Source organism: Colletotrichum graminicola, assembly GCF_000149035.1.
Source record: "Colletotrichum graminicola M1.001 genomic scaffold supercont1.6, whole genome shotgun sequence".
Lineage (NCBI taxonomy): Eukaryota > Fungi > Ascomycota > Sordariomycetes > Glomerellales > Glomerellaceae > Colletotrichum > Colletotrichum graminicola.
This window is the reverse complement of record NW_007361010.1, coordinates 1076777-1100663: the sequence shown is the minus strand read 5'-3', so window position 1 is coordinate 1100663 and position 23887 is coordinate 1076777. Positions and strand designations below refer to the sequence as shown.

At 56.3% G+C, this 23887-nt stretch overlaps 5 protein-coding genes across 5 annotated transcripts; 2 read left to right on the top strand and 3 right to left on the bottom strand.

Annotated features, from left to right (window-relative positions):
- Nucleotides 1-8861: 8861 nt before the first annotated feature.
- GLRG_02343 (uncharacterized protein) lies at nt 8862-9139 on the bottom strand (the record flags this gene model as incomplete). Its single annotated transcript, XM_008093001.1, has 2 exons — nt 8862-9035; nt 9110-9139. The coding sequence occupies 2 exons, from the start codon at nt 9137-9139 to the stop codon at nt 8862-8864; spliced, it is 204 nt and encodes a 67-aa protein (XP_008091192.1).
- Nucleotides 9140-13149: 4010 nt separating this feature from the next.
- GLRG_02342 (carbonic anhydrase) lies at nt 13150-14109 on the top strand (the record flags this gene model as incomplete). The annotated part of the gene is made up of 2 exons (XM_008093000.1): nt 13150-13630; nt 13721-14109. The coding sequence occupies 2 exons, from the start codon at nt 13150-13152 to the stop codon at nt 14107-14109; spliced, it is 870 nt and encodes a 289-aa protein (XP_008091191.1).
- A 1781-nt stretch (nt 14110-15890) lies between these two features.
- Nucleotides 15891-16172, bottom strand: GLRG_02341 (uncharacterized protein; the record flags this gene model as incomplete). The annotated part of the gene is made up of 1 exon (XM_008092999.1): nt 15891-16172. The coding sequence occupies one exon, from the start codon at nt 16170-16172 to the stop codon at nt 15891-15893; it is 282 nt and encodes a 93-aa protein (XP_008091190.1).
- A 53-nt stretch (nt 16173-16225) lies between these two features.
- Nucleotides 16226-16486, bottom strand: GLRG_02340 (uncharacterized protein; the record flags this gene model as incomplete). The annotated part of the gene is made up of 1 exon (XM_008092998.1): nt 16226-16486. One exon carries the CDS (start codon nt 16484-16486, stop codon nt 16226-16228), a length of 261 nt encoding a protein of 86 aa, XP_008091189.1.
- A 2370-nt stretch (nt 16487-18856) lies between these two features.
- On the top strand, nt 18857-23807 carry GLRG_02339 (ATPase; the record flags this gene model as incomplete). The annotated part of the gene is made up of 3 exons (XM_008092997.1): nt 18857-21760; nt 21811-22089; nt 22146-23807. The coding sequence occupies 3 exons, from the start codon at nt 18857-18859 to the stop codon at nt 23805-23807; spliced, it is 4845 nt and encodes a 1614-aa protein (XP_008091188.1).
- Nucleotides 23808-23887: the final 80 nt, after the last annotated feature.

The window sequence follows — 23887 nt, the reverse complement described above, 5'->3', positions numbered from 1 at the left end:
CTGTTGCTCCTGGACGACTGGAAATGCCCGCCGCGGTCGTCAGAGTGAGTGCCTGCCTCTCCAAGCCCGGAAGGAACCCCTGAAGACATTCAAGGAAGGAAGGGGAAAAAAAACATTGCTGCGTATCACCCTCGCATGATGCCACCAACACCACAACATGTCGACGCGCCAATCCCGTCACTGCCTTCGCCTCCGTACTCGAATGCCGGGAACACGGCATTGGACACAACACACTTTTGCGCCGGGCTGAAAAGCAAGAAAGAGCGCTTCTGCAAGAATCACACGCAGATGCACGACAAATAAGACCGCCGTCGAAGCATCTCTCCCCTTAGGTGCACCCGCTACCAAGAAAGATGATGCGGCACCGGTCCAGGCACAGTCAGACCAAAGATGAGACGCCGCTCCAGGAGCAATAAACACACGCATCAACGGTCCCACACCAGAGAGCGTCCAAAGAGCGTCCAAGAAGTCCAGCGAGACGGAAACAAACCGCCCAGAGCTAGTCATGTTTGCACTGTTGTTTACCCAGCATACGCTGATACCTAGCCAACATTGCCTAGCATTCGCACCTGCACCACACCTTCTCAGCCTGTCGTCTCGAGCCCCTTCTTCAGAGTACACTGCGGGCAGCAAGCACTGTACAGATGGATAGGACAGATGGATGCCCAGCCAGCCAGCCAGGTACCTAACGTAATTTATTTAGGTGGTAATAGTGCCGTCCTCCAACTGGAAGCCGCTTCTTCAGGATTGAGGCACACCCGCCCTCGCACACCCGTACCATCCACCTACACTACACAATGGAACGAAATGCAGATTCCTCGGCTTAAATGACCAGCCCATCAATTGTGCCAAGGGACGCAAGTACGGATACTACCTAAGGTACACCACAGGTTCGCCTCGGGTATTACACAGGCTCGTCGACGCATCTCTCGGCAGGTTAGACAGACAGCAGGCCGCCACGCCGGTACAGCAACAACAACAACAACAACCAAAACAACAACAACAACAACAGCAGCATACCTCGCCCACCCCGTTGGCCAATCACGACTTCGGTCGCCTCAATCTTGACTTTGGACGTGTCTCTCCCCTTCTGCAGTGCAGTGTGCGGCGTGGTGCAGATGGCAGTCATCAGCTGCGTGGGATGGATCGGCGGATACGAAGGGGAAAAAACAAGAGCACCCTTCCCGCCCCCCCCTTATTTGACTTCCAAAGTACCCCACCGTAGGTTGCTTCGCCTTGCCAAAGGTGGTGAGGTAATACTACGTGCATATCGGAAGGGATGGCGGCCCCTGTCCTAACGGGGGAAGATTCCATGACTACTCCTCCACCGCCCTGCCTCGTCCCTCACTCCTCCACAGGTATCAATGTGCGGGATTTGGCCTGGTTAGCCTGGTCTTCCAGACGGTCCAGTCACCGACGGGGAAGGAGGAGGTGGAAGGGGGGAATGATGGAGCCGCCATTCGTGAGCTCTGCAGCTTGGCGGCATCAGCAAGCAACATCAGCACTCGTGCCCAGCTATCAAGCCTAGATCGGACGCTATGTTTTATACCCGGACAACCGCGGCGCGCACACTACACGAACACATTGTTATGAGCCGTCTGACCTGAAATCGGCAGAAGATGGGATGACATGATTTGCCGTCCGACCACCACATCAGCTGGCTACTTTACATACAACGCGCACACACTCACCCTGCGCGCTCAGAATGCAGTACCCCGACCTGCCCGGTTCTGGAGAACAGCCACCGCCGTTATTGACAGCTTTCATGACGTTTTTGCAAACGCCCAAGCTTCGACTCATCCACCGCACAACTGGCTGGAGCTGCATGTTTTGACATTCTTTGATCTTCTGCCGTCCTCTCCTTTAACTCCAAGGCCGTTAGTCCGTCTCATTACACTCACTATATTTAGTCCACGTCTCAAAGACCAGTAAGGGGGCCCACAATACTGTCTGGCGACCAGCGATCTCTTACCAACGGGCCGACCAGTAGTAGCAGTCCATAAAGCGGGCAGCGAAGCGACATCCAACGTACGTAGATGTCGTACGTGGAGAGCGAGCACAAACACTTGGATGCAAAGGGGCTACAGCTATGCCCCGGTCCACTCAGCATACCCTGTACACACCACTCTCCTCCGTACACAACACTACACTACATCTCGTACCGCGAGTGGCGACGGTTCAAGCGCGACGAGGGCCGCGACAAGCATACACGGGATTTACACAGGCCACGCCAAAAAGGGGGGTCGAAATCGACAAACGGTAGCGGGGCGGGTATGTTCGTAGACGCTAACGGGCTAGCATGCTTGCCAACGGGCCCTGATCGCTTTTGGCGGCGAGAGCGGTGGCGTTGCGCCCTACAACTGTCCGGCGCCCTTGCTGATGGGGATGGATGCGAAGCGATGCGTTCGCAATATCCGTACTAAGCAGTGCAAGCAATTGATTGCCCTCGGAGTATGTATTCTTAGCAAGCCGGGATGAATACGGTGGGTTGTTGTTGGCATAGTAGTAAGTACGGTATGTCGTACCCCCTGCCATACTATGTACTATATGTGATTACCTATGAGCTTGCAGAAGAAACAGACCCCTCGGACAGCAGCACCGGCCAGGTGCTCCGCACCCCAAGCTGGATCTCATGCTTTGGAAATGAAAGGTTTCTTGTTAGCCAGCAACCACAGAGGCGAGCCGATCAGGGCCCGCCAGCATGATATGCAAGGACCGGCCCCATCGCAGGCAATTTGGGAGTACACTGCATCTTCCCTGCAACGCACAACCCACCGTCCCAGGTAGCCTAGACAGCCACTTCAGCCCTGCTGCAATGCTGCGATGCTGCGTCTCCGACGTGTTTGGAGGGACGCTGAGCGAGCACGGCGGCCACTGAGTGTGTGTATTGTACGGAGTACACCGTAACAGTACAGAGTACCTATATACCTTTGTTTTCCATGGGCCGGCCGCCTTCTGTCCTTTCGTTACAACAACACCGCCACGACACCTGCATTGACCCCAAGAGATTTGCCCATGTCGGTCGGCTACGTGGACTCTCTACTCCCTACATAGGTAGTGAATGCATGGTTGTACGGATACCTATCTACTATGTATGCGCATCGAGCTAAGGCCTTGGGCGGCATCCAACAAGATTCAAGGACGAGTCTGTGTCTGTCTGTTCGAAACGGCCGTCCCTGGGCGGATCTGTTGGCTCTCTTCATGATAAACAGGTTGACATAACCATCGAGCCGTCTTCCCGGCAGTCGAATGACGGAATTGTTCACACCTGGACGGTCGAGAACTTCGGGTATAGAGCTGGGCCTCGCAAATGCATCACGAGTTCATCTCATCCGGGTCTTCGCCGTCGAAGCAGGTACGGAGAACTTTCGCTCATCAGCCCGACATCATCGACAAACTTTCGGCTGCTTGCAGCAACGTTTTGTCGATTGTCTCGGCCCACCAGCCTGGAGCAAACCCTCCGCTGGAATCATCAATGGTTCAAACCACCCTCGCCCATGCCCGTCGACCCCCCCTTCAGGGAGCGACATGCCTAAACGGTATGCTTCACTCCCCGTCCAGAGTGTGGGCATGGTAGCCAACGCTCTACCAAGGTTTACTATCAAGTTTGGTGATTGGGTCACGCCGAATCGCGAGGTACAGGACCGCACAACCTCCGTCTTGCCACGGAGATTGGCTACCTTCATGGGGTTCCCCCCTCCCGCGAACATGCCCCGATCTGGCAGGGCATTACCGATGAGAGCTCCCGGTCATCCCATGGGCTCGATGATGCGGGCACCTCTATGTCGGGCGGTGTTCGGAAGCGCCAAGCCGGCCCTGTGGCTGGCAGGTCTCGAAAGCAACCGCTGTCTAGTATGCCGGCCTGCTGCTGGTCGAGGCATGTCTCGGCACTCGATTTCGGACCTGTTTCCACGTCAGCTAATACTACGGCGGCGATTCGCTCAACGTACGTCCCGAAAGCAAGAAAGGCTTATTCTCAGTACGTGTGGCCACCGCTCAGAGCAACCCAGGCTCGCGACGCCTTCCAGCAGCTTTTCTCTGCGGGCTGGACGACGTTTTTCTCGAATCGTTCGGTTGGAGGGGGCGCGCTGCTGCCCCAAGGTCCGGGCTAGTTCATACTAGTATTGAATCCACGGGTCTAACTCACCGGCTGTTTCAACTCCAAATGGCTTTGGGCCACTGCCAATGACAACAAAAAGCCACAGAGGCGCGAGCAGCATTCCCTTTCCTTTCCCCTTTCTGAACCCTCTGTCTCTCTCTTCCTCTCCCTCACATCTCGGTCACTAGGACGGGCTTCAGTCCACGATTCCTTCTTACGCCATGCGGGGGCCAATTGCGAACCATTATTGGTCGGACACTCAGATCCTCACAACTGCAACGCTGAGGCTTCACATGCAACTCATCCTGCGCGACGTTGCTCAGGCCTTGCGGGGAATTGAAGAGACGCCAACGACGTGCGCGACCCTTGGTCACAAAAGTAGCGGTAGCAGCGACAGTACTCCGTAGCATCAGCGCGATTCCGATAGCGAGATCCGCCTCGGATTGGTACAGCCCCTGGCAGGCGAACTGCACGTGAACTTGCACAGGCCCGGGCAGGCCTGTCTGTGTCAATTAAGTAGGTATGTGGGAGAGAGCGCGGCTGTCGTCGGGTGTCGATGCGCACACGCCATGCATGGTGCCCAAGCACAAGGTCTTTTCCCTCGACAGATTCACAGATTGTGGGAGATGGCAAGGCGGGGGTGGGCGGCCCATCTGAACTCTGCGCGTTATCTGGATCAACCTTGCAGGCTGCAGGAGCAAGAGAACAAGCCCGTCATCCAAGGTCAGAGCCGTGGGTTGTCACCCGGGTGGTTGTCCAGACGGAGGAGTCCTGGCACTGGCCAGTCGCTGAATATCAGACGCATTCTGTGGAGATGGTGCTATCGCCATCTTCTTGGACCAGACCCGACTCGATGGTGATCGCTACGAGTTTTGGCGGTTCGACAGAGCGGCCAACTGCACACGGCCCCTTGGGCTAGGGTTGGCTGCCTACTAGCCGCGACCCTGCCGATACGCTGCATCCGCAGTGGCGGAAGCTCAGTCAGGGTCCTGGCCATGTAGCCCATCCGTGGAATGGTTATACGTTTTCTTGCTGGCGGTCAACGGCTGAGCTCCGAACCAGCAGCGAGCGCTAACCAAAGTCCGGTGCACAAATCGAAACCCTGTTTCGGTAGTTGCTTCAATCACCAATGGGCGCTGGCCAAGCCGATGCTTCAATGGTTGACGGCTCGAGCGTGGCGTGTTTGGCCAGCGTTTTCCCCAGGCCGCGGATGTGGGAATTTGTAAGACATATCGCCGTCAGCTTTGCCTCATCATCTCGAAAGGCCCGTTCCTCTTTCCACCATGAACTTGGGCGGCAAGCCACGAACAACAGTGCGAGGTCAGGCGGCATGTCCTCGGTCGCAAGAGAATCTGTGTGTATGGGTGGGAGGGTGGTGGGCTTTCGAATCCTCGCACACTTGCGCAACCCGCACAGCAGCATCCCACATCGCCCGACGCCCCGCGATCAGAGAGATCTGTGAGTTTCCAACGTGCGTCTGATGTATCCTAGTCGGCTGATACCAGCACGGCCTGAATTCACAGACTATTATCTACCTATCGCCTTGACAGCCTAGCGGCACGATGACGGGTAACGATTTTGTTGTTTTCAATTTTATCTTTTATCGGAGTCGATCTCGTCCGCCCGCCTGTCTTTCGTCGACCGTCCTGGCAAGGGGGGGGGGGCCTGTGCGAGACAAGTTGCGGACGAATCGCGAGGCGAGAAGGCCTTCTCGGAGAGATAGAAAGAGAAATGTGCTTCAAAGCAAGTTCTAGTTGCAGCGAGGCGCAACGCGAGCGCTGCAGCCGACGACCAGGCGATGCAGGGCAACGGCAAATGCAAAGGCACGCAAGCCCTCTCAAAGAAGCCACATTGACCGGTTCACTTGCTAGCATATCCTTCCAAGGTCACAATCCCGAATGGCACCTCCAAGCTGTCGTGGCCAAGGCCGAACATGTCCACCAACGAGGGCGTCCCTATCCCGGATGACAGATCACTTGCGGTGAGATGAGAGGAACCAAACAGGCATTCCCGCACCTTATTTCCTTTCCCACAACTCGTCTCATACCCACACAGGGGGGCGGGCGTCTTTCTCATCTGCGAATAGACCTGCCGAGGCCAGGAGCACAAGAACATACTCCACGAGCCGCCGATTAGCGAGATACAATCAATTTAAACGTGCGCTCTGTTCGGATCATGAAAACCGGAGGGGGAAAGGGAGCAACATGGAGAGTTGCTAATAAAAGCGGTCTCATATTCAATAAAGCGTTAGAGCCGAAACGGAGCGGCCGCTTGCCCTGATCCTCCTCCTCCTCCACCCCGCGGCTTCCAATAGCATGACACCTTAAGGCCGCACATCCCCCCCCCCCCCCCCCCCCAAAGGGGTCCAAATGGCGGGCAAACATATCAAAAACATACCGGGATTAACGGATTGCCGTTTTGGGAACTCAACTCGTCCTAACCCACTCGAAACGGCATACGGTCCAGTCCCAACTTGGATGCCTTAGCGGCCCTTTCCCTGACTCCGGGAATAGAATCCATTTCTGTGCATACATTGGGGGTTCTTGAGAAAGGCCTGCCACTAATACCATCCGTTCCTCCTCTTACACCCGCTGGACTAGCCGTGCAGAGCGAGGCGATGGGAATAATGCCATGGCTAATACGGGATGCCGTGACACGCCTTTGACTCCCACCACCGAGACAACCTTACAAGGATAGGAAGGCTCATGGCGAATGCCTTGACGAAATGTCCGGTTTATAGCGCCGCTCTACAGATGAAGCGCCACCGCCGACCCGGGCTCCGCCTTTCGACGTGTCTTACGTGCTCCGCCTGCTTTTTGGATGCCTCCATCCAGCCCGTCAATGTCGCAGCCCGGCGGTGTCACTTCCTCGTTCCAGGGCCAAGCCGAGCGTGGGTTGACGTCGCACTCCGAGCGGCTGCGAGACTGTGTTCCGATCCACTCCCATGTGCAGCCAGCTGCAGCGACTCGTACGGCGTGTGATCAGTGTCGGAGGTGGGGGGGCTTCCTACGCTTCATACAATTACCGAGCGGGATAACCGCCGCCGCCCTCAGGGTTGCGTCTAGCATGATTAAGAAACATGCTACCCTAAAGTTGGCCGCTAACCTTTCTCTCTCTCAAGTCACCACAGAACGCTGCGCGAAGAGACAGGGGGAGACAGCCATTTGCCAACTTCTCGACTCGAATATGTGCGGTGAAGAGGAAGGGCGGGGACTGTGAGTGACACCGCATCCGGGCCCAGTGGACGGGATGCTATGTCGCACGAGGGCTGGGGAGGAGAGGGTGTGAGGCGGACAGGCGGGCTGGGGAGCGCTCCGATGACGCACAACCTCCGAATATATTGATGCTGTGCGACGCGACGGCGGGGTCTCTTCCGAGCGTGGCTGTGTTGAAGATATAGTGAGAAGGGCAGGTTGCCCGATGGGCCGAAGTGCGAGCCGGTATACGCGGCTGATCCGTCGAGCATGGGGAAGTATCCTCCGCGCCGATCGGAACCGGAGGGCCGGTAGACCTCCGGGGGTTCCGGAGCGGGACCACCGGCGGGGATGACTTTTGCTGCCCCGTTGGTATCAACGGCGCATCCATCGGTGCGAAGGTTGAAAAAGGTGGGAAGCAGCGTCCGGCCATGCGAGTGGCCGGTGGCGGCCCAAGTTGTCCCACCCCTCTCACTCACACTGACGAGCCTGCGGGGGTACGCGGTTCGGTGAAGTCACACGCTCTGCCGAGCGATATCAACCAGTCCATGATCCCCGGCGACGCGGTTTTAGTGATATATGACCAGTCCACGCCGCTTGAATACCAGGCTTTGCCGGCCGTTCATGTGACTCGCATACCGGAGACCTCATGTACTGCGATATGCCCATTTGAGCGGCCAGCTTAGATGCTGTCCTTCGGACCCCCCCCCCCCCCCCCCCTCTCTTCCAATAACATATTCATGAGCGGTCTACCCCAGTTTACCCGGTACATAAATTCCACGATCCTCATGGCCCGGTACGCAAGCCTATGCCACATCTCAATCTCTATATACGATACAAAATACCTGATAACGCAGATCAGCTGCCGAACCAGACTTCCCTTCAACTATGGCGTGATTGACTTTGACAACCGCTAACCGTTGAATTCGTGTAACGGACTTTGCTATTCGCTGGTGAATTAGCAAAGATAAGTGAAAATTGACACCGGAAGAAGCCCTAAAAGCGTGATACGAGGCCATAGGCCCTGCAACAACATGTATATTTGGGTTCTGTATCGGCTTCATGACGCGAGATGAACAGCGCTCAACACCGCCGGCCTGACCCGGACATGTGCAACCCGGGTACCCCAGCTGGCGACTCTATCTAGCGGTTTCGTGGGTCGATGCTTTGGGTATTGCCCACCTGATCCGGCTCCCGGAAGACTCGGGTCGCTGTGCGAGAGGGACAGCCCTTTTCTTCCCGGGGAGGTTTGGGAAAGCTGCTCGACCTACATGGCCGGGGACTGTCCGTCTTCGCGAGCGGCACAATCGTGCTGTGGGAGGTTGAACGCGTGCTACTGGGAGACGGACCAGGCTCGGGACTCAAGATGCGGCTAGGCAGTGCAAGAGCGCCCCGGGCTGTTTGGTATAAAATCCATGATGCGACTACACAGAGCGACGGTTGCGGTTCAGCTGATGAGGGGGTATGGGGGACAAAGTGGCGCTGCCTTCGGCGCCCGCAGTAAGTGCGAGGGTTATGACTTGCCCTCTGACGCGGCAGCGATCTTGATATATCGGAGAGCGTTGCGTCTAGTTCAGAAACACAACGGTCGTCACCACAGTCTTGGAACAAGCCATGCTCCGTGTCAGATATGCGCTGCTGGAAACCAGAACAGCAAACGGATGCTTCAACGGCGACCCTTCCTCGGGGGGGACGTAATGCCAGAGCTTGCCCGACCTGATGACCTTTCCGAGAAGCCGTCCCTGCGAGCCCCTGCATGTGTCAGCGGTACAGTACCTTAATAAACGCGGTAGTGCCATCCTGTACCGTGACTAACCCAGCAGAGCTTGTTTGGCTCCTTGTCCATCTTCTCTCCAGAACCCAGCGTATTTTGAGCTACTCGAATTCTCCGAAGACCCCGGTTACATGGGGCACGAAAAGATCATACCGAATAGCGCGGCGTTTAACCGCTCGCAAGCAAGTCCTCATGCAGGAGCCCGCGAGACAGCTTCGGCAACGCGAAAACAAAGTTGGCGTTCTGTCGAAACCCACTGTTATCGTACGACTCGAGCCCGGGCCCGGCGAGGACGTTCGGAGCCTCTACGTTTACCGGACTGGGCGGCCTGCAGATTCGGGCCGAACGCTAGCAGCCGAAGCGGTTGGCCTCAGTGCCTTCCCCCTCCGACGACAACGACGACGCGAGGCTGCATATGTCCGGGTGCTCGCTTTAAGAAAGGCTGGGGGTGGGGGGTCAATCATGCTGTTGTCCCCCCCCAGGTCGCAGACGACTGTTGAGGGCGCAGCTGGGCTTGGCTGTTCGACTTGCGAGGTGTTTTCTCATTGCAACGTTTATGTGGAAGAGTTCGATGTTGGGAAGTCAGAGCTGTTGATGCCGGGCGTGATGTATATCGATACGTTGGGGTTTCTTTCAACCACCAGGTCTTTGTCGCAAGTGTCCTGCTTCAAAGGGATATGTACATCTTGACTTGACGTCCAACAGTCACACACACACACACACACACACCATAGTGCTTATCTAGTCGGCAACAGGGATCGCTAGGGGGTCAGGGGAAACGATCATTTCTAACAGCTCCTCGTCTATCGGAAATGGGCCTCTTGGACGGTGACTTGTTGTCGAGACGAGGGCCGGAGATGTCCCGGGTCGGCGGCTTGTTGAATGCCCAGGAGGGTCGCCCCCTCGACGCTGTGCTCGAGTGCGGTACTGAAATCTGGGCGATAACGATGGCTCTCCGGGTTGGCCCCGGTATTTCCATCGTCTTGATCTTCACTTCTTTTCCAACTTGGCTTAACGAGATTATGGGAGCGCGGCAAGAGACGTGGAAGTTGCGGCCGCCCCCTCAGAACGACGGGACTCGAGACACAAGTGCGGGCATCAACACGGCTGCTTGTTCGTCGAGCAATCCACGCAGTGCAATCACGATGACATGAGAGCCAAGAAGAGGGGGAGGAGAAGGGCCTGTGGGCACGCCATCGGATCATATCTCCATGGGATCGATGGAGCCTAGGACCACTCTCCAGCCCCCCCCCCATTCATAAGGCGAGTGGAGGGCAAGATATGCGGTCTACTTCGGCATATCAGGTTACAATATCCTGTTATAATCTCACTAGAGCCGACAACGATCTCAGTTGCGACCTGGGCGTATGTACTCCACAACATGACTAAGGCCTGAGAATATGTGTAAATAGTCGTACGTAGGAACTTTAAAAGTGTATCTGATAACCATATCACCCGGGTGCGGGGCACATCTGTACAAGAGTGGGGGTCCTGTAGAAATCCCGAGTGTCGCTATAGCAAGCGTGTCATGCGAGGCGCACGCGGCCTGGTCGGGCCAGGAGGTGTACATGTTTATTTTATATAACGGTATCTGGAGCGCTTGTTATGTGAGACCCGGGCAAGGTAGCCGGTTCAAAACCGTAGGTGACCGCAACCTCTCCACGACCCCCCCCCCCCCCCCCCCTCTCCTCTCTCTCTCTCTCGTTAAACCGAGATGGAAGGGAACGGCAAATCGTCCTTTTCTACTCCGCAGCGTCTGCTGTGTTGCTGATCGACGTCGGATTAGCCTCGACAGTCTAAAGACAAGACTAGTGCAGGCCATATCGCCCACAAGAGCCCGACCCGCCTGTCACCCATGCACACCCTTGGACTGGGGAAAATGTCTCAGCGGATCGCTGACGGGCGATCGTTGGGCGTCGATTCTTCTGCTTCTACCTACTCACGAAGTATCCCCATTTCTTTTCCCCTCCAGGTTGAGCTTGGCTGTCCCTGTTCTTTGGCTCGAAAATTTCCCGGGCGAAGTCGGCTCGAAGGGGAGGGGGAGCAGATGGACTCCGCATTTGCCCAGCGCCTAGCCGGTTGGCGTTCAACGGTTTCTTAGCCGCATGCCGCCAAGTCGAAAACCACGCAAGACGGAAAACGGGTGGTTAGCGGGCTTTGTCAACGCAACGTTGAAGAGGGAGAAAGAGAAGCAGCTCAGTCGGCTGGAGCGAACTGCGTGTGGTCCGGACAGTTTGCCGAGTGGACGTTGACGTCAAGACGCACGGCAAGGGGGGGATGATTGCCGTGGCAAACGTTATGTCGGGTTGCACCTGGCTGTTCCTCTTCTCACTGGGAGGGTGAAACCGGCTGTCGCAGCCGGATATCTCTCAAGCTTTTGTGTTTTCCTGCATGGCGCTGCATTTGAGTTGATTGTTGCGCGAGCCCGAGCAGTCCGACTCTTCTGAATATGTCGGCAGCAAGACGGCCAGCATGTTGGGTACACAGCCCAGCCCCTTGGCTTGGCACGCCACGTTTGTCACGACATTGTCATTTGCTCCGCGAGGAGACGCGTATGTGAGAGAGAGAAAGAAAGAAAGAGAGAGAGAGAGAGAGAGAGGTCACACGCCGTCGAGGCTTAGAAAAACAACGAATCCCTTGTTGGAAATTTGTAAGTTTCTGCCATCGATGACGCCCGGCCAAGAAGAATAAAGTAAAACAGTTGAATAAAAAATACAAGCAGGGCGGGATTCCCTAGATACATACATAGTAGAGATGCACAGCCCGATATAAGGAGTTCGTCCAATGACATAGAGTTGTGAGCTTCCCCGATGACCATCATCTATTTGCCGGGATAGGGCCTCTAACGCCCGTCTCGTCGGCGAGCACTGCTTATCGGACTCTTTTGGGCTGTGGCTACACCCAGCTTCTGTTCAACTCATTCCTCTCGCTCCGGCTGGACCATCATTCCCGGTCAGCACGCTAGCATTGGCCTTTCCCTCCCCCGGAAAGTCGTGGACTGAACGGATTACTGGGCAAAGCAAGACAGATTAAAGAAAAGGCCTGATGAAGAGTCTCAGCCAGCTTGGCCATCTCTCGCATCGAGGGCAATCCCGGCGTCCGCTGAGAGAGGCACGAAAATGACACGAAGCGAGAGGGACGGAGGGAGCAGATAGCCGAGCCCGCTCGCTTACTATCTTATTTGTTCGGCGAGGCAGCCCGCTCGTCTCCGCGGGATACCTTGGCTTATGTTGACCCCGCGTCTGCCTCCGCTATAGGGAACCCTCTCCGACCCAGAGCCTCCCGATATTTGGTTCTGTTGCGGGGTTTGCATTTACGTGTGTGTGTCTGTATGTGTTTGTGTTTGTGAGATTGATGTGCGATTTCTCGTCTCTTTGTCTTCCTAAGTCGCTTTCGTTGCCAATCTGCGACTCCCGTGTCCCTCGAGTCGAGACAAACAAAAACGTGGGCATCTAGCCGAGATATCGAATCTTTCTCCATCCTGCCGCGCCCTCCTCGTTCTCGTTGTCGTCTTGTCTTGGCGCCTTTCGTAGCGCTTGGCATAGCGGGTTTCCTGAGGTTCTTCATCTGACTGCGTCCAATGCCTTTCTGTCAACAACCACCCGCCCCCGGTCATTCTTGACCAGGGGGGGGGACAAGGGACATTCGTCTCTTCTTTCCGCTTCTCTGCCTCTTGTTCCCGGGGTTGCGAAGGGAAAGTTGGGAACTCATGCCCTTGTAACCGAGCCGTGCAGGCCAAGTACCGTGTGGGAGGTGTGAGGGGAGAATCTCTCTGGCCAATCTCCATGTTGGTGGCACCTGACGTCGTGAGATGACGCCCGCCGGTATACTTTATTCCATTACTCTGAGTGCCTTTTTTTGTCCAGGGCTGTACCGGTATGAGGTCTGGCAACACCACCCCTTTGGGCGTACTGGGGGAAGAGGATAAAGAGGAGCACTCTCCCCGGCCTCAGCTCTGATGTGAGATGTTGTCCTCGTCAGCCTCAGCCTTCCTCCCTGATCGATCCTCCTCTCTCACTCACTACTTATAATAATCATATTAGAGGCCTCGTCTGCTTCGTTCCACTTACACCAAGTCAACCATGAAGTCCTCCCTCATCCTCCCCTTCGCCACCTTGGCCTCGGCCATCTGCCACCACCGCACATCCCTCTACACCCGAGGCCAGGGCCTCACGGCCCGCGCCGAAGGCGGCGTCGACGTCGCTACCTTCAATTACAACGACATCACGGGCCCCCTCAACTGGCACACTTACAGCAACGCGAGCACCACCTGCTCCACGGGCGTCCAGCAGAGTCCCATCAACCTCAACGACACTTCGGCCACGCTCGTCTCCGGCAAGACCCTTGGGTTCGACGTGCCGGACCTCCCGCACGGCGCCGAGTTCGAGAACCTGGGCAGCACTCTCGAGGTGGTCGCGCCCAACGGCACGCTGACGAGGCGCGGGAGAAAGTTCAACCTGAAGCAGTTCCACTTCCACACGCCCAGTGAGCACCGCGTCGACAGCGAGTACTTCCCCATGGAGGTGCACTTTGTCTTCCAGGCCGACGAGGAGCAACTGGGGAGTAAGTCGAGCCCCTCTTTTTTTCCACCGTTGCTTTGCAACCGTTATGGACCAGACACGGGCTAACGCTGCTTCCGTCTCCCCCCCCCAGACTCCACGGGACCCGGTTACTCCGTACTCGGCTTCCTCATCGAGGTCGACAACAGCGCCCCCTCGGAGTTCCTCAAGAGCGTCTTCGCGCGCGTCGACGAGGTCGCGGAGCCCGGCTCCGTCTCCGAGACGGAGCCCCTGAGCTTCTGCGAGCTCCGGACCGTGCTGGAGCACGCGGAGGTGTACCAGTACGACGGCTCGCTGACGACGCCGCCGTGCTCCGAGGGCATCGCGTGGAACGTCGTCGCGGAGCCGCTGCGCATCGACGACGTCACGTACCGCGCCGCCAAGAAGATTATGAAGTTCAACGCGCGCTACACCCAGAACGTCCCCGGCAAGATGAACCTGCTGGACTACTCGAGGACCACGCTCAACGCGCTTTCCGCGTGAGGACCCTCCCCTCCGACCCCCTTGAGACTCTAGAGACGGGTCGATAGCATGAGGGTGGGACGGTTCGAGGGCAGGGGACGCGAAAGGCGTCGGTTGAGTGAGCAGGCAGAAACCGGAGAGGTCGTAAAAAGAGAAAACCAGGGTACCTACGCGCGTGGGGAGGAGTATGTGGGCTTTCGTGGTGTAATTCTGTGGAGGTGCGGACGATCAGGCTTGTGGATACTATGGAGGATGGGGATTTTGTTCAATTTGGCGTTAGCGAGGGGCGGCACACGTACGAACCGGCATACGTATCCTTACATATATGTACATACATAGATACGTAGACATGAGTAGGGGGATATTGATGAGTAACGGTACATATCGTAGACAGAACCAGTCGGATATTACTACAGAAGGGGGGGGGGGGGGGGGGGACGGAAGCGATTCAAACTAAGAATTACAACATCAACATCACATCATATCGCGTATTAGGGAAGTCTGAATGTTCGTTTGATGCGCTCAAAGAATGTCAAAGGGGGACGTCGATCAAAGTACTCCGTACGATGGTGTAATATAGAGTGATTGTTTTTATTCCAAACAAGAAAAATAACCCGAGCATATCGTCTCCACAAAAACGCAGCAGGCTTGGAGCCTGTTTGACAGGCCGTCCCAGAAGACCGTTGCAAGATTGCCTTCTGTCATTGGAAAGCCTAAAAAATGACAGGTCTGGCTAACGCCTCGCTTGCTTCGTCCAGCCTGCCCCTCTCTTTCTGCCCGTCAGGCCAATAGGCCCGTCAGTTTGCAGTACGTTATCGTTCCTGCAAGAGGGGGAAAAGAAAAAGAAAGGAACGCGACGGACGTTCACCGAGCGATGCCATGTTTGTGAACCCCAACCGACCCGCTTCTGCGCCCCTCTTCTCCGCATCGTGCGGAGCACCGCAACCGCTGGCGGCGCGGGAGTCTGATTGGTGGGAGGGGAAGGGAAGACACTTCCCTCTGTGTCAAACTGGAAAACGGGAGGGAGAAAGACGTTGACAGAGCAATCGCCAGTTGCCGTTAACAGGCATACAGATACCAGGGTAAACCTCAGCATCTCAGACTATCTCAAAGTACTGACCCACCTCCTCTTAAGTCACTTCTGTTGTCCCCACCCACACTACTAACTTCAAATCCTTAACTCTAAGTTAACAACAAGAGAAAACTTTTCTAATAGTATATACTCTAGGCTAGCTACTCTTATTTAAAAGAACGTTGCTTTATTAGGTAGATTTATCTAAAAATTTAATTTATACCACCATATTTAAGATGCACTCTAAGCTAATAGGGATATCTCTGTTTTCTTCTTTTTTTCCTTAGCAAAAGAGTAAGCTGATCTGTGCGGAGGTCTGTGCAGGCTAAGCGAGAGACTTTAAGAGGTACTTTGATGACTTAAGTGCTGCCCCACAACCACCCTGTAATCAGTATGCTTGGTAACGGCAACCGCGATGGCCTGGTTGGAGCCCCGTCATGCCCCCATGCTCAATATTTCTTCATTTACTTGGCACATTTCAAGCACTTTCATCCACCTACGGATACTTGCTGCCTCAACTGCCAAGACGCCAATACGAGAGGGGTAGGAGGATTGGGTGTGGACTGTGTCCAACGGAGTGGATATCGATGGCGCTGTGCCCCAAGTCTTATCCAAGTCTCGTGTCTCGCGTGACGTGACGGAGTGGAAGCGAAATGCGATTGTCGCTCCCCTGATGGTACCGCAAGTCTTGGCATCAGGGGAGAATTCGCACGTGACTCTCTCACGTTGCTCATTTGCACTCCGCGGGCTCCGTCTTTTGCACAGAACGAATTGGATAGGCGACGGCGGAAGCACGGTTTTCGCGGCTCCGCTCGCCCGCTTGGCGCCGGAAGCTGCTTGTCGGCGTCTTCGAGTCTGATGGAGCCATTATCGGATCTCCCGACCCGATGTGGTTCTTGACGGGGCGTGCGGTCGCGGTCGCGGTCGCTGGCGCCTCGAATGGGATCGGCGCTTTCTTGCCGAGTGCTGTTTGGCGATGACGGCGCTCTCCACCTGGGAAACAACTCTTCATGTTATGACGTGTGTTTTCCCTGGGAAAGAACACTTTGCACAAGCATCCCGATATTAGTCCCGCTTGAAGATGTGGCGGGCCATGTCGCTGAACGAGCGACCGCCGAACAGGAACTGGGAGCTGTGACGGCCGCAGTGGGTGTAGACGTTGACCGCCTGGGAGTGGGAGGATTTGCGCTTGGACGGGCGCGGGGAGTCGGTTGAGACTGCCCTTCTGGTGGCGGAGAGGTCTGAAGAGATGGAGCTGGCATCGGAGCCGACGCGGCTGCTCTTGGGGCGAGGCATGTCGAAGTTGTTGGTAGTGTAGGAAGACATTGTTTGTAATTCAGTGCGATGGTCGGCTGTTTTCGAGTTGGCGTGTGTATGACCAAGTTGACACAAGACTCTGATTGTAGATAATCCGTCTGAACAGAGAGGGGTTCATCCCGACCGCGGGACATCCGTCCTTAAATGCTTGAAGGGCTCGTCAGAGCTGGATGCAGCTGCACGGCTGCTTAGCCTTGGCCCACGCAGATAATCGCTTGGTCGGCATGGATTGGCGACCCCATAAGACTCGGTGGCCTAGAAATGCTGTACCCCGACTGGCCGACTTGCCGACTTGGCCGACTTGCCGGTCGGTTGTGGGCCCACGTGAGACCGGTCTGCTGGTCGCGGTGACCCCATTGATGCGACCGAACCTGCGAGCGCGAGCCGCGAGTGGAGCCGGCCTCGTCAGGCAGCAGGGCAGGCCAATTCTTCTGGTGCCCTTCTTTGCATTTTCCGCATTTGTGCTACCTTAATGGCTACTGGCTGAGTGTAGGTACGCGGGGATCTGCATACTGGGCTGATCGATCCTTGACGGCCTCAGAAACTGGCCCAAGGGGGATGGATTTGAGGCCAGCTCGCCGGACAAGGAAATAGTAGGTGTTTGATGTTCGAGAGCCTCATTCGTTCACACGCGCAATGCCGGGCACTAGATACCGGGTTTGAATGCACAGAATTGCTTGGTATGATCTCGTGGCTATGATCGACTGTCGGTGTCAGCGAATCAGACGATATCTCGGTACGGGAGCGTCGTCAGCAACGCTGTGTTAGTCGCTCCCGTCCCGTATGTTCGGACGACGCCGACGGGTTAGCGTCGATTGCGGGCTCTCGGCACCCATGCACGTGACGATTCGTTATCCTGCTGCCTAGTTAGTCGGGCGCACTGGAGGGGCTCAGGCTACAAGGCATCAGCGCACCTACAGCAACCCGCCTTATCTCTATGCCTCAGGCACTCAGGCATGGACCTACTACCTAAGCCGGGGAGCACCAGCCACGTTCCCCGGCCATGTGTTCCGGAAGCTTGAGCTTGCGGGTTACCCCAGACTCGGAGCCGTAGGGCTGATGGAAAACATCGAGTTGGTGAAGCTTGAACTTTGGGCAATGTAAAGAAGGTGATTCTGAAGATGGCAACAATCTTCCGGTCTTTGGCGGCCAAGATTCCGAGTCAGCAGTGGGGATTTCCAGGCAACCTACACGCCCAAGCTCGGAAGCCACCAAAGCCCCGTTATGAGCCTTCAACGACAACCGTCGCTGGAAGAAAGCGTTTCGAGGTTCGGCAGTGATGGAAACCGAGAAATGACATCATTGCCGGTAATCGTCCGGCATTTGGCATGTCTATGCACCGCGACCATTTACAACCCCCAAAAGGTCGATTTGACCGTTTCGACCGCCTATCTTGCATTTCCGTTTGACATGATTAGCCTTGGCGACTCCATTGTCGCACTTTGTCTTGGCAATACCAGTCCTCCTCCTTCTTCGAGTGCTACCGTGGTCGCGATGATGCGAGGTGGACACTCGTCACCCACTTACCCCGGGCCCGACTTTTTTTTAACCTCGTGCGCCGGGGAGCACCGTCAATCCTTGCAAGACGATTGGGTATGCTTCAGACTTTCGGCACGTCGAGACGAAAATCGGGTGACAGAACCGCTGACCGTGCTAGGGCCACGTAGGCCCGAAAATCCCATCGCAATGCCTCATCTCGGAAGTGACAGTCTCAAGATGCAAAAATCCAACGTAAATGAGGCCCCGGATATGCCCCACTAAATTGAAGAAAGATGGGTCTGCAAGGCCCGAAATGGAAGTCTGATAGCTTGAGTGTGCTGGGCGCCCGGGCCATCTGTGGCTGGTGGGCACTGCACGTGAGACCCACTCGACTGACTCTCTACCCAACCTGTTGAGCAGCGCGCAGCAACGCGCAATGGTGGTTTTTTCCAGCGAAACCGAACTTCTCACCAGCCGGCGGCATAACGATATCTCGCCGTGCAAAATTGCCCAGTGACAAACGTCGCCGACATCGAAGCCGACCGCGTTCTCTTTCGCGTCCCGATTTCTCAAACTCCAATGGGGGTTTGTCTTGCCACTATCAACGCCTGACGGACGCTTCCATCGTTCTTGCACATCCTTCTCCCTGAGCGCTAAGACAACAGGTACGGCCTTCCCCCAATTTTTTGGTAGCTGCAATACAGACCAACTTTGCCATCTTTATTTCTGTTTCAATGACCTTCTGTTCCAATTTTCATCGATTGCATGCTGACGTTGATATTACGAACCTAGACTTGCCTCGCAATTCCTAGCTCTTCCGGCGTGCACAACAATCAAAAGACGCGATAACGACCAACCCGACCGCGCCCACCTCTCGTTCCCGGCCCCTCTTAAGACACGATGCCGACGAAACGCAAGCGCGACATTGAGGATTTTGATCCCAACAAGTCGGATTCCGATGACGAAAACTTCGAGCCTGGCGCAGATGCACCTCCTACCCGCACCAAGAAGCGATCGCGCGGGCCCAGGAATCAAAGGAGCTCTGGTGGCAGGCGACGCAACAACCGATACCGTGGATCAGACATCGAGGACGATGACGAAGATGACGTCTCCGATAGCCAGGACGAGGGCTCGTTCGTTTCGGAAGAGGAGGAAGAAGTCGAGGATGCACCTGTCAATGCTGCCGGTCGCCGTGCAAGAAAGGCCGCCACGAAGCACAACAGCTACAAGGAGAGCGACGATGACGAATCCGACATTGCCGAAGAATCAGATGATGTGCTCTCTGAGAATATGCAAAAGCCCAAGAAGAAGGACAGCTTGATGATTAAGCTCAAGGTGCCCAAGTCCGCCTCGAAGTCTGCTCCTGCAGCAACAATCACCAGGCGATCAACCCGTGCTCGCACAGAAGAGCTTGGGGAAGAACTCGTCGAGTTGACTAATTCCGGCAGACGCTCACGCCCTGCCTCGCGGTCCAGGAGCCCCGAGGCCTTGGCCAGAACTCGGTCTTCCCGCTCGATCAAGGGACTTAAGAAGGGCCCCGAGACTATCGAAGAGGCGACCCAGGAGAGCAGCGGCCCCCGCGAGGACGACGTCGATATTGACGAGTTGGCCGCCAACGTTCAGGTTGCGGCTTCAGAGGTCAAGGATACCGAGATGGAGGATGTCAAGGAGTCGACCGAGCAGGTGAAAGACGACGGTGTTGCAGCCGATGATGACGACGACGAAGATGAGGGACCAATCACGCGGCGGACTCGGGCTAAGAGAGGAAGTCACTCCGCAGCTGGGACCGCTGAGCCGGACGTCGATGCCGACGCTGAGGGCGAGGCCGAAGACGATGGTCCCAAGCGACGCCTGACTCGCCGCAACGGGCTTCGAAAGTCAAAATCCGTTCAAGAGCCGAGTAGCGATTTCGAGCCCGGTGAAGAGTCGGCAGAGGAGGAGGCCCACATGTCCGAGTCGCCCAAGAAGGATTCTGGCGACGGTGACGACGGCGATTTCGACAGCCCGGCTCCGCGCGGGAGGGCCGCCAAGCCCAAGGGTCGATCCACCCGGAGCTCGCGCCGAGGCGCCGAGTCAGCCGAGGAAGTCGAGCTAGACCAGGATGAGTTGGCCGAGGAACTTCACGAACTCCGACAAGACTCGCGCTCACGTCGCACTCGACGACCTTCGCCCGCCATCATCTACCAGGAAACTGTTTCAAAGCGTCGCAGAGCCGCCGCGAAGCCGATGAACTACTTTATGCCGCCCCTTTCCGCCGTCAACATTGAAGAGGATGACGCCGAAGACCCTGCCCCGACGCCTGCACGCCGTCGCGGGGGCCGCGGAGGTGCAACTCAGGCATGGGATCGCGCCCTGAACACGACCTTCGGCCCCTTCGGAGGAGGCGGCGGTGCCGGGTCACTGCTTACTGGACCTTGGGGTGCAGGTGCTGCGGGAGGCGTTGATTCTGACAGCAGTGACGACGAGATGGGCCAGCGCTCAGGTGCGGCTGGTAACGTCGGCATGACACCCACTTCCGCGGCCGCTCCAGCCGGGCTTCTGCCGGGTCTCGCACAGCCCTTGGGCGGAGATGCGGGCGTCGGTGCCACACCGAACGTCGGCAAGATCAAGAACCAGAAGGCTCTGGCAGACGCCGACCCCCTTGGCGTGGATCTGACTGTCGACTTCAACCACGTCGGTGGTCTCCAAGGCCACATTGACCAACTCAAGGAAATGGTCCAGCTCCCCCTTCTCTACCCAGAGCTCTTCCAGAAGTTCCACGTCACGCCGCCCCGAGGTGTTCTTTTCCACGGTCCACCTGGTACTGGTAAAACTCTCCTTGCTCGAGCCCTTGCCAACTCTGTCGGCATCGGCGGTCGCAAAATCACCTTCTACATGAGAAAGGGCGCCGATGCCCTGAGCAAATGGGTTGGTGAGGCCGAAAAGCAGCTGCGTCTGCTTTTCGAAGAAGCCAGAAGGACACAGCCGAGTATCATCTTCTTTGATGAAATCGACGGATTGGCGCCTGTACGCTCCAGTAAACAGGAGCAGATTCATGCCTCCATCGTATCAACACTCTTGGCCCTGATGGACGGTATGGACGGTCGTGGGCAGGTCATTGTGATCGGTGCCACCAATCGTCCGGACAACATTGACCCGGCCCTCAGGAGACCTGGCAGATTTGATCGCGAGTTTTACTTCCCGCTGCCCGATGTTGCTGGTCGAAAGTCAATCCTCGAAATCCACACCAAGGATTGGGGACTCTCGGAGCCGTTCAAGCAGCAGCTTGCCGAGAACACCAAGGGCTACGGCGGTGCTGATCTCCGAGCCCTCTGCACAGAAGCTGCACTGAACGCCATCCAAAGGACCTACCCCCAGGTCTACTCATCAAAGGACAAGCTCATTGTCAACCCGGACAATATCAGCATCCACGCGACAGACTTCATGCTGTCCATCAAGAAAATGGTTCCTTCGTCTGAGAGGTCTGCAGGCACTGGCGCGGCCCCCTTGCCCAAAGGTATCGGGCCGCTGTTGCGGGACCAGTTCGGGTCGATCAAGAAGGCGTTGAACGAGGTGCTTCCTCGTAAGAAGAAGCTAACTGCGCTGGAAGAAGCCATGTTCGAGCAATTCGAGGACGAGGACCAAGGTTTCGGACGGGAGGCTCTGCACCAAGAGTTTGAGCGTTCCCGCATCTTCCGTCCCCGGCTCTTGATCCATGGCTTTTCGGGCATGGGCCAGAGTTATTTGTCGTCTGCTCTGCTGCACTATTTCGAAGGCGTGCAGGTTCAGAACTTTGGCCTTCCCAACTTGCTTGGTGACGGACGGGTAAGCAGTGACCCGGCCAACTGTGTTTCCTTTCGACTAACAGTTTGCAGCCCATGGAACAGGTGATCGTCAGCCTCTTTACTGAGGTCAAGAGACACAAGCCTAGCGTCATCTATATCCCCGGCATCGACTCCTGGTATGCCGCCATGAGGGATACGTTGCCTTTCATCACCTTCAAGGCGATGCTCAAGTCCATCCCGCCCACAGATCCCATCTTGGTGCTTGCCACTGCGGAGTATGAGGCAGGGGAGGATCTCGCCCCGGAGCTTGTGCGGGAACTGTTCGCCTTCTCTCGCAAGAACCGGCTGCAGATTGAGCGGCCGAAGCATGTGAGTAACCCAGCGAGCGAGGATCATTGACAAGCAGTTCCGCTGACATGGATTAGTCTAACCGGCGAGAATACTTCTCCGCCATTGTCGAGCATGTCCGGAAGAGTCCAGCCGACTTCCCTGATCCTGCCAATCGAAAGATGAGAGTTTTGGATCAGCTACCAGTCGCTCCACCGCCGCCACCAAGGGTACCCACCAAGGAGGAAGTCAAGGCTATGCAGAAGCGCGACCATCAACTACTCAACATTCTGAAGGTGCAACTGCAGCCAATCATGGACCAAATCAACAGGAAGTACAAGAAGTTCAGACAGCCTGTGATAACTCCTGGCCAACTGGAATACCTGTTCCTCGAAAAGGACCCCAATTATGTTCGCCCCGACGTCATGGGCGCCGAGCATCGTCCTTTCGAGATCGTCAAGGACAAGCACGGTGATGACGTGCTGCGCGAGACAGCCACTGGCAAGACATTTTATAACCTTGAAACAACGACAATCGAGGAGCGGTTGTCGAATGGCTTCTATTGCCGACCCAAGGACTTCCTTAAAGACATAAAATCTCTTGCCAAGGACTCCAAGAACATTGGGGACAAAGAGAGGACTCTCAAAGCGAACGAGCTCGTCAGCAATGTCGAGGTCGACGTCGCCACCATCGAGGGCAACACGAGCACCGTGGACTGGGAGGCGTTGCACCAGAGACAACTTCAGCGTGCCAAGGCGGCAGCCGAGAAGGAGCGGAAGAGGAAAGCCTTGCAGTCCGTTGTCGATCGCGTGCAGACCGACATAACCGGCGGCAACGACAGCGACTCTCAGGGCCCCGTCACGCTGGGTGAGCGCATTCCCGGGTCGGCCCATGCCTTGGCCCGCTTCCAGGTCATGAGCCCGGGACCCGGCGGCGCTTCCGAGGCCCAGCAGCAAAGCAACGGGGTATCAAACCCTTCGCGGCAGAGTGACGTGCACATGAGCGGGACGGACGACGACACGACACAAGATAGCTCTATGCAGCCGCCGTCTCAATGGCCGCCGCAAGCGAACCCGTCAACAGGAATTACCCAGGTGTCCCAGAGGTCCGTTGTCACGACGGTCCCCCCAGGCATGTCACCTTCTGCAATTGTGAACGACGCTTCAACCACCAAAACGTCGGATCCCTCCGAGAGATCGACAGACAAGTGGAGCACACAGGCAACGAACGGGTTCCATCCAGACCAGTTTAGCCAGGGTGATAACTCGCAGCTGCAAGACACGCAGATACCCACCGGAATGGGGCAAGTGAGTCAAGCCACTTCCAGCGATGATGCTTGGCCACACTCCCAAGCCCACGGTATGGCGCGCGGAGTCATCCGCCCTCCCGGCAGTCAAACGTCATCTCCCAGCAAGTCGAGAAGCTCAGGCGACTCTAAGCATGCTATGCCTTTGGTCAACATTCTAAACGAATCCACAAACGACGATATCCGTAACTCGGGCTCGTCATCCTCGCAGCAGCAGCCTGTCATCCATGAGGGCCAGGTCGAACAATTTCTCGACGAACTGACCGAGAGGACCTCGGGCTGCACCATCGAGCAGCTTGAGCAGATCAATCGCGAGCTCATGGACGAGATCTGGAACACGAGACACGAGTGGAACCGTATGAAGGTTCTCAGCGACCTGACGAACGTGTTCAACGAGACAATCAGCGACATCGAGAGCATCCAAGGGCTGTTCCAGCAGAGCCAGGAGTCGTGAGCCGAGAGAAGCGGAAGGCGGAGTATTGTTTCTACGAGCTGTAACATAGTACATTCTCCTTGAGTAGTTTTTTTTTTTTC